At 45.7% G+C, this 15526-nt stretch overlaps 1 protein-coding gene across 2 annotated transcripts in view; it reads right to left on the reverse strand.

Moving 5' to 3' along the window:
• MFSD1 (major facilitator superfamily domain containing 1) overlaps window positions 1–15526 on the reverse strand; it is a 144144-nt gene that overhangs the window by 14282 nt on the left and 114336 nt on the right. Inside the window, exon 16 of one of the 2 annotated variants that reach the window (XM_086944219.1) lies at window positions 10801–10912. In XM_086944219.1, the coding sequence (XP_086800345.1) occupies window positions 10801–10912 (112 nt within the window). Of the gene's footprint in view, window positions 1–10800; window positions 10913–11138; window positions 13400–15526 lie in introns of those variants that run through there. The other variant, XM_086944220.1, reaches the window with a different exon arrangement.

Genomic DNA, 15526 nt, shown 5'->3' on the forward strand with positions numbered 1-15526 from the left:
GCCTCGCCGCCGGCCTCGCTGCCGCCTGGTCGCTCCCCTTTGGTTTTCCCCAGTTGTTTTGCCCTAAATGTGTGCTTGTTTCTCTAGTGCCGTGTGATCGTTTCTTCTGCTGTTTTTCCATTGTTTTGCCCGCCATTTGTGCCTGTATTTTTGTGCCGTGACATCGTTTTCGTTTTCCTTCCTGTTTTGCCTTTTATTTGTGCCCTCCATTTGTGCCTGTTTTATTTCATGCAACCTCTGTGACGTGTTTCAGTTTCCTTCCTGTTTGCCCGCCTAACTCGCCGCCCTCCGCTCTCCCTCCCCGCTTCCCGCTTCCCACCACCGCCATTTGCCCCGCCCCTTTTCTCTTCTGTTCCCTCCCCGCTCCCGCCTCCCAGCTGATCCGCCCACCCGCGCACTTGGCCTTAAATGGCGACCGTGCGAACGCGCAGCGGTCACGCGCAGCGGGCGCACCGATTGTGCGCCGAAGGCGCGCCAAAGGTAAGCCCGTCTGCGCCCGTCCTCGACCGGATCGCGACCAGCGCCAGGACCCCTGGCCCTCGAAGACCCCGACCGACCCGCCTGACGTACTCCGCCGCCACCCTCATCGCACTCAACTCCGGCCGACTCCCAGATTGCCATCAAGCCACTCCACGACGTACCCACGGACCTTTCAGCTGCCACGCCTGCAAATTCACCTGCATCCGGACCTGCCTCGCATCAGCACCCGCCAAGTCGAACACCAGCAGCACCCACCTCAAGTGCATCCTGCTCAACACCCGCTCCGTCCACAGACACGCCATCGAACTCTGGAACCTTCTAGACGCCACAGCCCCTGACGTTGCCTTCCTCACGGAGACCTGGATGAACGCCTCTTCAGCTCCCGACATCGCCATCGCTATCCCAGAGGGCTACAAGATCGTCCGGAGGGACCGCAACGCCAACCAGATGGGAGGAGGCATCGCCATCATCCACAGGAACACCATCCGCCTCACGACCAGCACCGACAACACCCTGACCACCGCCGAACACCTGCATTTCCAGATCCACACCAACCCGAACACCACCCTCAGAGGCACCCTGATCTACCGACCCCCTGGACCACGCACACAATTCAGCAAGGACATCGCCGACTTCGTCAGCCCGCATGCCCTCCCCTCCGCTGACTACATCCTCCTGGGGGACCTCAACTTCCATCTGGAGAACAACAACGACCGCAACACCAGCATCCTGCTCGACAACCTCGCCAATCTTGGACTCAAGCAACTGGTGTCCACCCCCACCCACCTCGCCGGACACACACTCGACGCAGTCTTCTCTTCCAGCACAGACATCGACTTCAGCCACGCCACAGAGCTTCAATGGACGGACCACAGCTGCGTCCACTTCACCTTCAAGAGAACGACGACCCACCACCACCAGCAACAGGCCGCCCGCAGAAGCTGGAACAAGATCACAGCAGACCAGCTCGCCACCTCCCTGAGCCAGCACCCTCCTGCCAGCTCAGCGAACCCCAGCCAGGCCGCCGACAACCTCACGAAGTGGATCAGCATCTGCACGGACGAGCTCGCCCCGCTGAGGACCCCGCCCAGCAGACCCGGCAGCAAGAAAGCCCCGTGGTTCACCGACGAACTCAAGAGCTCCAAGAAGAACTGCCGAGCCCTCGAGAAAGTCTGGAGAAGGGAACCCACACCGGACAACAGGACCTCCTTCAAGCTTGCCACCCGGAAGCACCACCAGCTGATCCGCGCCGCCAAGAAAACAGCATTCATGGACCGGTTGGACAACAACGCACACAACTGCAAGGAACTCTTCAACATCGTGAAAGAGCTTTCCAACCCCAGCGCAGGAAACAACGACATCACCCCATCGCAAGACCTCTGCAACTCCCTCGCTTCATACTTCCACAACAAGATCGCGGACATACACAACAGCTTCAACAACCAACCAACGCACACCATGACCGAACAACCACCCCCCACCACCACCCTCCACGCCTGGACCCCGATCAGCACCGAAGACACCATCCGCACGATGAACTCCATCCACTCCGGATCACCGACCGACCCCTGCCCTCACCACGTCTTCAACAAGGCCGACGCTGTCATCGCACCCCACCTGCGAGACATCATCAACACATCCTTCGACACCGCCACCTTCCCTGAGAGCTGGAAACACGCCGAACTCAGCGCTCCACTCAAGAAACCAACAGCGGACCCCACCGAACTCAAGAACTACCGCCCCATCTCGCTCCTCCCGTTTCCAGCCAAAGTCATCGAGAAGACCGTCAACAAGCAGATGGCCGCCTTCCTCGAGACGAACGGATCCCTCGACCCCTCACAGTCCGGCTTCCGAGCCAATCACAGCACCGAGACCGCCCTCATCGCCGCCACCGATGACATCCGAGCCCTGATGGACAACGGAGAAACAGCGGCCCTCATCCTCCTAGACCTCTCTGCGGCATTCGACACGGTCTGCCACCGCACCCTAGTACAGCGCCTCAGCAACATCGGAATCCAGGACAAGGCGCTGGAATGGATCATCTCCTTCCTCGACGGAAGAACACAGAGAGTCCGCCTACCACCGTACAAGTCAGAGGCCTCCGAAGTCATCTGCGGCGTCCCTCAAGGTTCATCTCTGAGCCCCACCCTCTTCAACGTCTACATGAGCCCCCTCGCGGCCATCGTACGCAAACACAACCCCAGCATAATCTCCTACGCCGACGACACCCAGCTGATCCTCTCCCTGACCAACGACCCCGCCTCCGCCAGAGCCAACCTGCACGAAGGGATGAAAGAGGTAGCCGAGTGGATGACGACCAGCCGCCTGAAACTGAACTCTGACAAGACGGAGGTCCTCATCCTGGGCTCTTCACCCTCCGCCTGGGACAACTCCTGGTGGCCTCCCGCCCTGGGCAACGCACCCAAACCGACAGACCATGCACGCAACCTGGGCTTCAACCTGGGCTTCATCCTGGACTCCTCCCTCTCCATGACCAGGCAAGTCAACAACGTCTCCTCGGCGTGCTTCAACATCCTACGCATGCTACGGAAGATCTTCTGGTGGATCCCCACCGAGACCAGGAAGACCGTCACCCAGGCCCTCGTCACCAGCCGACTGGACTACGGCAACGCCCTCTACGCCGGTACCACCGCCAAGCTCCAGAAGAGACTCCAGCGGATCCAGAACGCCTCAGCCAGACTCATTCTCGACATCCCACGAACCAGCCACATCACCGGACATCTGAGAGACCTTCACTGGCTCCCCGTCAACAAAAGAATCACCTTCCGCCTCCTCACCCACGCACACAAAGCCCTACACGACCAAGGCCCGAGCTACCTCAACAGCCGGATCAACTTCTACGCTCCCAAACGCCACCTCCGATCAGCCAACCACGCCCTCGCCGCCGTCCCCCGCATCCGAAGAGCGACTACAGGAGGAAGGTCCTTCTCCTACCTGGCCGCCAAGACCTGGAACTCCCTCCCTCCCGACCTGCGCCTGACCCAAGACCACCTCTCCTTCAGGAAGAAGCTGAAGACCTGGCTGTTCGAGCAGTAGCGCCCCCCCCCCCCCCCAGCGCCTTGAGACCCTACGGGTATGTAGCGCGCTATATAAGTGTCACTGATTGAGGGTCGGCCTTTGGGGATTTTGTTTGTGGCTGAAGCCAAGTTGGAAGGGGCACAGTACTCGCAGATTGTCCCAGAGTTAGGCATTGGATCTCAAGCTCGGACCCAGAGCTATCTTTGTGAGACAAGCTCCCCTAATCTACTGCCAACACGTGGACTTGGGCCTGTTGTTGGTAATCTTCGGTTTCAAATATGTTGGGAGTTTTCTTGATGATCCATCAAGACATCTCAGCTCTTCATGCATGCTGATCACACACCGTTTTCTTGGACCAAAATGATTGGCACGCCTCACAATTGTTTTTGTGATGATTTGGTGAACGGCACAAGTTACACACCAATGTTAGTCGGTTTGTGGACACTGGGTGTAGCAGCATCAGCCGAATCAAAATAAGGTCCGTTCCATTACCAGCTGGAAATAGCGCGGAGAGAGAAGTTGAAAAATAAGTTTTGCCCGGAGGGGCATCGTTCGGCTGGAACGCGTAGGTGTCCACGGGCGACCGCTTGAGATGGCTAAGAAACCACAATTGAACACAATACCAGCATTTAAGGCCTAACTAGAAGGAGAAATGATACAGAGATGGGAAAGAGCAAACACATCTGAACCCGATGGTGGGAAAAAGCAATTAAACAATGGAGTCGGTGGCCATGCGCAGTGTAAGCAAGAGGAGTCGTCACTACACCTAGTCACTCAAAAAGCCTATTTGAAGAAAAACGACTTGCACACTTTTGATCCAAACTCTAGATGGCGGATCTATGCTTAGGGTGTGTATCTACAGCCAGACATGCCATCAAACATAACCATTTTTCATCAGTAGATGATAAATACAAGCTGGGCAAAATTATTTTCTAAGATATAGTGCTCTACTGAATCAAGCTCTACGCTGAGCTACAAATGAACAAGATCCTCCCTAATCAACTTCTATCTGAAGATTCATCTATGGCAAAGACGGTGTCCAATTCATACCTCTACCCAGCACATGCCTATTAAACCTGTATCCAGGAGTTACCTTTAGTCAATTAACTCATTTGAAAACAGTTTATGGCTTAATGGTTCATTCATCCAGAATAGAGGGCTTAACATGATGTAAATGTTCTGACAAAAAGATTTGCCAATCATCAAATGGCAAGATAGGGAGCTGAAGATTGCTGGAGGATCAGAAAGAAGTGAGCCAAACATGCTACGGTTTACACAAGATTAATGCCCTCTTCAGAGTTGATGGGTATAAAACATTCTCCGAGGTCAGAGCAAGTTAACCCTTTCGATGCTGATGACGAGCTCAGCTCGTCATCACCCACGGGTGGCGTGTGCTGATGACGAGCTGAGCTCGTCATGTAACGCGGAAAAGTGAAAAAAGCCGCGCAGCGCAAAAATCGCCGCAGCAGCCATGCGGTTAAAGGAATAAAATGGATTTAAGGTAGCTAGATGCAGTTTCTGCGAAAAGTAGTGAGAGCTTAGGAGCCATTTTCTAATTTATATCACAAATTGGAAGCAAATGAAGAGCTGGTCAAATATAAAGCTTCTACTCACATACAAGATTCTGAAACCTCTTGGCAGTTGGAACATCTCCTTCTGTGGCGCAGCAGCAAATAGTATGCAACCAGTGCTATAGGCATTTTGTTTGGTGATCAAGTGCCTGATATAGTCTTGAGCTGCCTGGGCCAGTTATTTTTGGGTTACGGGAAAGACATGTTGTCATTTTTGTTAGTCAGAGGTTGAATAAGGAGGATTAGGCAATCAAAGAGGTGCAACATTTGGCTGTTGTGTTTTTCTTTTTCTATGCTACACTGGAGTTCCTATCCCACAAGGAATCTGTCAAAGATGCACCTACACAAGTAGTCGAGATTATAGGAAAGAATAGATTTGAAAGATTGGTGCATATAGTGGGATTATAGATCATTACCGCTTCACATGTGATGCATTTTCATTTGAAACCTAATTTTTCAAAAGCTTGGAGAGGTGAATCAATGGCACACACACAAGTGACGACTAATAAAAAATACATAAAGAAGCATGCCGGTCACAGTAGTGACAAGTCTTAGCATAGCTTTAAAAAATGGGCATGATACCCTGTTCGAGGTATGTTTTCCACTCCCAGTGGACCTCACAAGGGTAATCACCAGTGGCTGCTCCATGTTCTGCGCTGACATTTGACAGGTGAGCTGTAGCTCTACTGGTTTGAGGTGGCACCCCCACGGACAGTCTCGGACTGCTCATGCCCCATTACTAGACCATAGAAAACAAGCATTTACAATGCAATAGGTCTCGCAGCATTAAAGTTTGAGTTATTGGCATTGTGTATGACAATGCGTTGCATAAAATTTTTAGCAAACTTTTGAATTGGTGAGCAGTGAGGGTGTGTGCAAGAGTATGCTGTTGCTCACAGCTGTTATTATTCACACAGCTCTGAATATGCACCTCAAGCACGGGCCTGACACAGTTATTATTCACACAGCTCTGATGATGCACCTCAGGCACAGGCTCACAGCTGTTATTATTCACACAGCTCTGATGATGCACCTCACGCACGGGGCTGACAGTTATTATTCACACAGCTCTGATGATGCACCTCAGGCACGGGCTCACAGCTGTTATTATTCACACAGCTCTGATGATACAACTCACGCACGGGGCTGACGCCTCCTGAAAGTGCCTGTATTCCTGAGCCTCCCTTGAAACTCGAAAGAGAGGCAAATAAGTGATGCACCTCACGCACGGGCTCACAGCTCTGATGATGCACCTCACGCACGGGGCTGACGCAGTTATTATTCATACAGCTCTGATGATGCACCTCACGCACGGGGCTGACTCCTCCTGAAAGTGCCTGTATTTCTGAGCCTCCCTTGAAACTCGAAAGAGAGGCAAATAAGTTCCCTAAATATTATACGAGAGGATAAATTACTATTCTACCATTATTCTTTGTTTGTTTGCACAAAGTGTTTGTGGGTCTTGAAGGACTTTGGCCAAATAGGTAGACTAAAAATACCAGCATGCAAGTGCTTTTTTCCCTTCAGATGACGACCACGTCGTACGTCACGGACGCTCTGACGTTCCTGCCCGTAGTGCGATCGTATTGCAATGTCCCGCCCTCCCACTGCAGCGGCGCGAGGCAGGGCTTGGGCTCAGTGGTCCGGGAAGGGTGAGCTCCCTCAAGGCTCAGCCAGCAGCAGGACGCTCATGGTGCCCGTATCGCCCCCGTGATGCCCCTCCCCTGGGTAGGAAATGCCAGTGTGACCAGCAATCTCCACGGAAGAAGCCGGACTAACGCTGGTGGGGTGCCGGGAACTAGGCGATGTGGCTGGTGGGTCGGAATCCGATGCCCCACCTGGGGAAGGGATGAGTGGCGCCGATGCGGTCAGTGGGGCTTAGTTGGAGGGGGGCGGCGGGGGGGTCTCTGTGCGCTTGTGTGTGTGTGGGGGGGGTAGGTGTGTGTGTGTCTCTGCATGCGTACGTGCGTGTATGTGCGCGTGTGTGTGTGTGTGTCTTTGTGTGCGCACGCATGTTTGAAAGCAGGGGGAGGTATGGCTGTGTGTGTTGGAGCTTCCCAGCAGACAGGAGATGGCCACAGCAAGCGCGATCGCGCACGCGGCCCATTCCGATCCGATCCGATTCTTCAAAATGCGCGTGGCCATCTCTTGTCTCCTAGGAAGCTGAGCCGCTGACAATAGGTCTCTGGCGAGACCGCGCTTTTGCGCGGTAAACGCCACAAGACCTAATGAATGGTGGCTGGCAGCTGATTTAGGTTTCTGTGCTGTAAATTTGTTACTTACATTGAGACAATTGATGTACAGTGTCCTACTTTTCAAGCTGGCTTATATCCCAAAATTGTGTATTTTGGAATGTGTGTGTGACAGATGTGTGAGGCCACAAGGCTGTGCACAAGGTTAAACTTTTCCATGTAGGAAACAATGAGGGCCTGTACAGAATGATAGTACTCTCCCTGGTTGATTACGCTAATGATATCAGATGAAAAAAAAGAAATACAAGTTGGAGTCTGTGCCCTAAAGAATTGTGGGTCTTCCAGGTGACCCTGATGAGGCTTTCTAGTCATAAACACCAAAGACTATACAAATAAAGAAAAACAATTTGCAATTTCCAGACCAAATACTAGATGGGAGGAGTATACTCAACATGTGAATCTAAAACCGAAAACATACGGCTTACTGAACATCTTTCCTATATAAACTAATTTCTCTGCCCTATATCCAAAGCTACTCCTTAATTTGGTGTGCTGTGAGTTACCAGCTACTAGAAGGCCTTAATATTGAAAAATACAACTTTCAGTTAAATCCAATGCTTCTTCTGTTTGGAAATGAACTTGAATATTAAAATGGATCAAGATTGATCAAATGCTTGAAACTTTCAATTACACTTTTTATTTTTTAGATTCCAATCACAGGACTACCACTTGGTATAAAGAATTGACTTTCGTGGGAACAGTTTTGCAATTTGGCAAACTATGAGGAGACTGCATACGTTTAGAGAATTCAATAGACATACAAAGGCCTTTCATGGTAGTTTTCCTTCTCCAGCTAGGAAAAGGTCTAAACCATGGAAGGACTGCTTTTGTACTTGACCATCGAAAAGACCATTGAAAAGAGTCGTACTGATCGTAATAAGGAGAGAAGCAGGTTGAAAGACAGAAAAGACTGTCTGTCTACATGGAGAACACCTCGAGGAACTCAGCCACCTAGAAGCTGCAAAAACTTTACAGCTCAGTACACCAGAGTACTCACAAGGGACAACAAAAGACACTTTCTCGGATTGCGAGTGTGGTTAGCCTGCATAATCCTACTGTGCCAAACAGAACAGTTAACTCAGGGAAGCATGGATCTCCCAGTTTCCAGTCCCAAAGGTATTCTGAGTTGACACCTGTTATATATACTTTGGTGTTGTAAAGAAATGATGCTTTTACCCTTCAGCGTTGTCTGGATGACTCTGTTTTAGCTCCAGTGAGCGCGACAATGTCATTGTTTTTGTTCGACACCAAAATTATCTGTGATGGCAGGATGTGTACTATTAGAATGGAAGTTATTTAAGCCCTCTCTATTCATATTATGTAGTACTCTTAAGTGGGGACCTTGCCTTGGCTTCATTATGCCATTGATCCCAATGAAGAGTGCCCATTTTATGCAGGAGTATGTGTAGTTCTTCTAATGGACCAGTGAGTGCAAGGGTCAAATTGGTCCTCCCAAGCTGGGTTTTTTTGGGCTGGAAGGATAATTCTCATATAGTACAACAAAACTAAGTTTACACTCGTCCTCATGCCTTTGCTAAACTGGTTTACAACGGTTAGTAGGGGAAGTATCCAGCCTGTTCTCTTTCTACAAGAATTAGTTTGCCTGTTTGGATGAAATTCACTCAGTTTCCTTGGTTGTGGCCATTTCTCTTGCCAATGGGAGGGGACCAAGCTTCCAGATGGAGGAAAATACACATGCCATCTGAGCAGCTGTGCAAGGAAGCTTGTGAAATCTAGCCAGCAATAAACTACAGAATACTCTTCCAACAGTGGGAGGATGAATCAAACTTGTGAGTAAAGAAGACCCTCTCTTTAGTTGAGGGAGCTAGTCTTGACACACAGAGGGCTGGAAGTACTTGATCTATCAACTATTACCTTGTTCATGAGGGAGCTAGTCTTGACACACAGAGGGCTGGAAGTACTTGATCTATCAACTATTACCTTGTTCATTGCGTTCATCTCAACTCCAAGGAGGCTTGTTGACCGGAAACACTAGACTGTGAATGGTAGATTCAAAGAAAAAAGTACCTTGGGATCAAATCACATGAACTGGCTCACTACAGTCTACAGTACCCAACTTAAAGACACGAGATGGGCACTTGGCTGATCACTGAAAACCCCTTACCTGGACTGTGTTACAACTGGAAACTCATGACAAAATATTGGACCAGCTGGACATCACCAGGAGCATCTAAAAGCTTTTCGAAGGGTAAGAACCGTTTTGTGAGTGGGGGTGAGATTTGGGATAACTAGTTAGCCTTTCTATTGGACGGGACCATTTTTCTTCCACAATCCTTGGCTGTATGCAGTCAATCACCCCTCTAAAACTGATGGGACCTGAACACTTCTATATATCCCGTAGTCAATCGATTTTAATTGTTACACGTAATTAATAGTTAATCAAAGACATGTTAGTCCTTAACTTGAGCTTTGACTAAACATGGATTTTACTGAGTGCTATTTACAGTGCCATTGTGAATCTGAGATCCTAACTTGCCCCACATCCTTAACTAATTGTTTACTGCTTGTTCAAACTTACATAGGAGGGTCAAGTGCCTGATGGGAGTATGTGAACTATCCAATTTGGAGTGCACTAGCATTGTGACTCTGGGACACAAGTTTCACACTAACAAAGTATTAGAGATATGCAAGTATAAATACAAGCTGAAGGTCTTCTCGTGTGGGTTTGTACAATTATACAGGACTGTCTATATTGAACATACTCAGAGACATTCTACTACATGGCAGGATTTACCCACGGTAGCCCCCAGCTACCCCTCCAAAAAAACTGAAGTGGCTAATTGAATAGGAGAGGTATTTCAAGTGTGCTCATTTCTCATTTCACAGCGTACATCTGCATGCACAGTTTAAGATTCCATGCTAAGAGGAACCTTGGTAATGTGCACATCCTCCCTTGTCTGTACAGAAATGATGGGCCTAAAAAAGCGGATTGTCTCCTCCAAATTTAGAATACGCAGAAAACTCACCTCTTCAAGCAACACCTCATTGTTTTACAGCGGGATTCCTGTAAAGTATAACCTCTCATCTATTCAACGCACCTTTGAGTTCCTCAACCTACCTACCAAAGTCGCACACACACCATCTCTACCTACCCGATTCACATTTGTTCTGTAAAATATTTTCCTGTATTGCACTCCCTTGCTTTGAAACTAGGTTTGTGTTTTATCAATTGAACACACACATTTACAGATGCAGGAAATTCAAAAGGAACCATGTCCAGGAAGGATAAATCACAGGGTTCTTTAGAACTTGTGCCTTATGAATGTCAGTTGACATTTGCAAATTTGACATCGCTTAGATTTCAACAGAGGATTTTGTAATCAACACATGCGTTGTAATATTAGAATGGGCCCTGAACAAATGCCCTTTATGCAACAAGGAATCTGCTCTGCCAGTACGATAGCGAAGATGTGAATAAAACAAACAAATACACAAACCTGAGCTCCAAGTCTGGAAAGATATCGGTTTCTTACACCGAAAGCGCTCATGGGCTTTAACTTGGCTAAATCATTCTGACTTTGTCGCCGAAGGAATGCCTGTTTCTCTGCCCTAAAAACAGTAAGTGAATGTATTACATGATCAACAATAGAAAATATACAACTTTTGTTACTTTTAATAATGAACAACGAATATGGTCATTGATTTAGAAAAGTACAATGATAAAGAATGAAATCCTCACCTAACTGTAGGTGCCTAATTCTGAAGGAAAAATATATCAATGTCCAAAAAGAAAAGTATTAACCACACCATAAGAAATTCGAGACAAGCCAGTGCATTTAGTGGGTAAACAAGTTTATTCAATTAGTAAAGTTGGTGCAGGAATTGAAAAGTGCAATGTTATTTTTTGTTAAAACTTAAGTGCTATTAAAACAGCATGCAAAACCACCATGCACTGTAACATAAGAATGAGTATTGTAAAGGTAAGAACATATTTGAAGGAACTACAATTCTATAAAATATGCATCATAAAAGAAGATGTGTTCATAATAAGAAAAGTCAGCAGGCTACAGATAAACATTTCACAATAACAGTTACAATGCATAACTTTTCGATAAGTGCTGATGCTGAAAAGTGCTCCCAGGTTATTTACAGTAACAGGCACAAAGAAATCAAGTGCTTTCATCCAGATTAAACAATATATGCCAGTGACTGGTACTGCTTCTCACTTAACATATTGCAAGTGCTAATTAATCACGTTATTTAAGTGATTCAGGAAAACAGTGATTGACTAAAAACATTAAGTGCTAGTGGTGTTAAAGAGAACACGTAGCTTGAACTTCAGAGATTAATTACAGTGCCTCAGCTACCATTATACTTCTTCACAAAAAACTTTTGTTTACCAGTAAAAGTATGTAAAATTAGAATCTGTTACATGATCGACCCATACTTAATATTTAAAAGTACACTGAGTTACCTCTGGGCTATTAATCAGAAAAAAAAACTACTGTAAAGTGCAGTTAAAAGATACATCCGCAGGGATTGCCTTGACGAAAAGCCTATTTTATAAGGTTATTATTAGGAGTTTATAATTTGTAACACTGAAGCTGAAGCGTGGGATCGTATCAGCCAAAATATACACACACCCATGAAAACGGTCTATCTCTACTGCAGGTAAACATCTTATTAAAGAGTCAGTGAAGAGTTAGCATGGGATGTCGATTATATTTAGGAGCTGTACCTGTTCTAAATCAAGATTATGCTAATTACATCAGAAATTGTTGTTTAACACAATAGAGATCATGAAAAAGAGAGATTGCAAACATCAATATGCCTAAAAAAGGGTTTCCTCCTTCGGTTCCTAGTAAAATCCTGAATTCTTAAGGTTACTTTTGCAACTACTTGTTGTTTGTCTTTACTTTTATAGTTGGGCAAATGCAATGTATATATGCTCTCAAGGCAATATGTGTATAAATACAGCACCAGCTTTTAGTAATAGACATTATTGTCGGTAAAGTCACTGAATCAAAAAAGGAAGAAGCCCTATTGCAATTGGCAAACAAAATGTCCCTGATCATCAATGCTTACCACACAAGAGGAACAAAGTATTTTTTGCTACATATGCATATCAATATTAACAATTAGAAAATATAAGAAAAACGCACAACATCTTAAATATAAAGCCATGATATGTTTGTAATCACTTACTTACAAACAAACTTTGTGTTCTTCAAAGTATAATATTGTGTGCACTATATGTTATGTGTCAGACATACCATTTAAGGCAGTCAAGTGCACCTCAATAAAGGGCACCCATAAAATATATTCCATTTGTCTGTATGTGAAAAATATATCACTTAAGAAAAAACAGGACATGAGACATCCAAGAGGCAAGCTTGCAAAAAGCATTTTCTAAAAACATTTTGCAAAATAAAAAATAAAAATATATTAAAAATATTTATCAAGTGCTGTCAAAAAAGAGCATTACTTTGCAATGCATACTATATTTAAGTAACAATGATTGCAGAAATAAAATTATTTTTGCAACATGTATGTGTAACCTGCAGATAGATCATACATTAAAACTGCAGCATGACCGTGGTCTTTGATGATTCGTATATAAATACATTGGGAACGAAGAAATGTTCATCTTAGTTCCACCTATTATTTACCGTGTTAGGAAGCAAAAAATGTGGTGATAAGTGCTACATTAAAAAAGTGTATAATTACATCTGACAATGTTCATTCTAGCGTAAAACATGGTGCGTTTGCATTTACAAACTTAATGTCATAACTGCAAGTGCTTAGTTAAAATAGGAACTGCATTTTTCAAATATAAAATGGATCATTTCTTTGATTAAATTATTCCCTAGACTTCCCTTCTGATACTTATAAAAAAATATAAACAATTAAAATTTTATATTTCTTTAACAGTTAATAAATTCATTAACATTTTGCTACGAAGTGCTCTGAAAAAGCAGGTAACTACTAAAAAAGTACATCAACTACACATAGAGCTTGAAATAACTAGTATTCTTCCAGCTGACGTGTTGCTGATCACACGATCTGTACTTCTGGATATTTATTCAACATTCTTTTCTGCAAAACATTAGCGTTGTGAGAGTTACTAATAATTAAACAAGATATCAAATCAAGGTTATTGTTTTACCTTATGTTAAACATCAAAGTAACAAACAATGCCAGGGATTTGCGTAAAAAACCCATATCAGATACAATAAGCTGCTGCACAAAAGAGACCCATCAATGTGAACTTGTCAGTTTAGACACATGGGGGCCGATTACGATGCAGTCAGAAAAGGCTCCGACAGTTGTTCAGAGCCTTTCCGACTGCATTGTAATATGCCGGTCGGGTTCCTTTCTGACTGCCTCATTACGATGGAGACGGTCGGAAAGGAATCTGAGCGGTCATTCTGATGGGCTCGGAGAGCCTGTCCGCCAGTCAGAATGCTGCTATTAATCCCATGGGCGGCTCTTTCCACCTGTGGGATTATGATGTTGAGTTTCGGCAGCCTTTCCGTGCCGGCCCTACCAAAACCGGAAGGCTGTCGGAACTCTACATTAGAGGCCCCCAGCCAGGCCCCCTTATGTGCACTTGGAGGAAGAGGGGACACAAATGGTGCCCCCCCTGTTTATCACTGCACCCTGTGGCAGGCACATTGAGGTGCCTGCCACGGGTCAGGGATGAACTGCACCTTCTATTTTACAATAGAAGCATGCATTCCAGCCGGAAAGCATGCTCCCATTGTAAAGTATAGGAATGCAACCGAACAGTGTTTGTTCGCCTCCGAATTAATCGGTCAGGACTGCCGACCGGGTGTCGTGGGTCACATGATAGAGACTATGTCAGGCAGAGGAAACTCCACCCGACATCGTAATCAGCCCCCTAGTGGGAACTGAAGCACACTTGGGAAGTAATTAGTTTTCTAGTGCCTCTGGATAAAAGGTATTTATGCACATTACCTTGACCATATGGTTCGTAGGCATTGTTGCAGACTGAATGACCACAATAATACAATAACTCTTATGCATCCACTTAATAGTGAAATAAATAATTAAATGGCACATGATGTGCAATCCAGTGTCAGTGGTAACTGAGGATTACTGCACCAAAACCACAAAAGACCTACCTGCTTAGGCTCCTGGCAAAACACCATTGAAATACAATAGAAGATTCTTCCTCCTATACAAGTGGCCCCACAAAAAATAACTTCTTAAGCTGTAATATTATTACATTTGTATATTACACTACGAAAATATCAATGTAAAGATGCATTCATAGTAAATACTAGGTCACAAAATGTCAGTTGGCAGCTTCATCTGCAAATTGACTCGGTCAGTTAGGGTTAGGTTTGGCAAAATCTATCTTAATATGCTGATGATCACTGCAAACTAAATTACACCGCAAAGCTGTGTCATACGCTACAACATGGAAGGGCCTCACCCAGCAGAAGTACTAAAATTAAGAATAAAAGGTTTAGAGGGCCAGTATTAGTCTTTAATCCTCTTGGAAATGTCTTTCCAGGCCTGGTAGGTCATACAGGACATTTTCATCCATTTCCAGAAGAATAATCTGCAGTAGTTGGATGGTCAGCCTTAGATTCTGACTTGCTTCCGAAATCTTATCAGGTGTGAATTGGCACTTTCCTAATAGAGGAGCTTCTTGCTTGTGTAGACCCCACAGCAATCTCAAACTAGTCTTAAATTTAAGGGACATGAATGACCCAGCACTAGTGTCCACTACCTGCCCAATACCCAACTCTTGCAGAAAAACTTAAAATGGCATTGAATCTCAAAAATGTGCATGGGCTGTCAAGAAGGTAGTGCTTTCACTAGCTGCCACTAACAAATCAAAGCAAGGTTGAAAAGGTCTAAAAAAAAAAAAGCAGTTGGTAACCTTTTCAATTCTGTGGACCCCTTACTAAATCATTCCTGAAATCCGGGGACCCCAACTGAGCCATTATTGGTAGTCAGGGACCCCTCGAAGCAATGTTTATGATTTGAAGTGCAAAACAAGAACACAAAAACAAGTATACCCCAAACAAATGCTCAAATACTGAAATATGTTGTGTAATTATTAAATGTAGAAAAAGTTTTCAAATTTTCAATTTTCCTTCCTTATGTGTATAGACTATTCATTTTAACCCCTTCCATGCTGGCACGTTTCCGCCCCTGTGCGGTAAACAAACGAACAGGGGCGGGCCATGA

This window comes from Lissotriton vulgaris, chromosome 11, assembly GCF_964263255.1.
Source record: "Lissotriton vulgaris chromosome 11, aLisVul1.2, whole genome shotgun sequence".
Lineage (NCBI taxonomy): Eukaryota > Metazoa > Chordata > Amphibia > Caudata > Salamandridae > Lissotriton > Lissotriton vulgaris.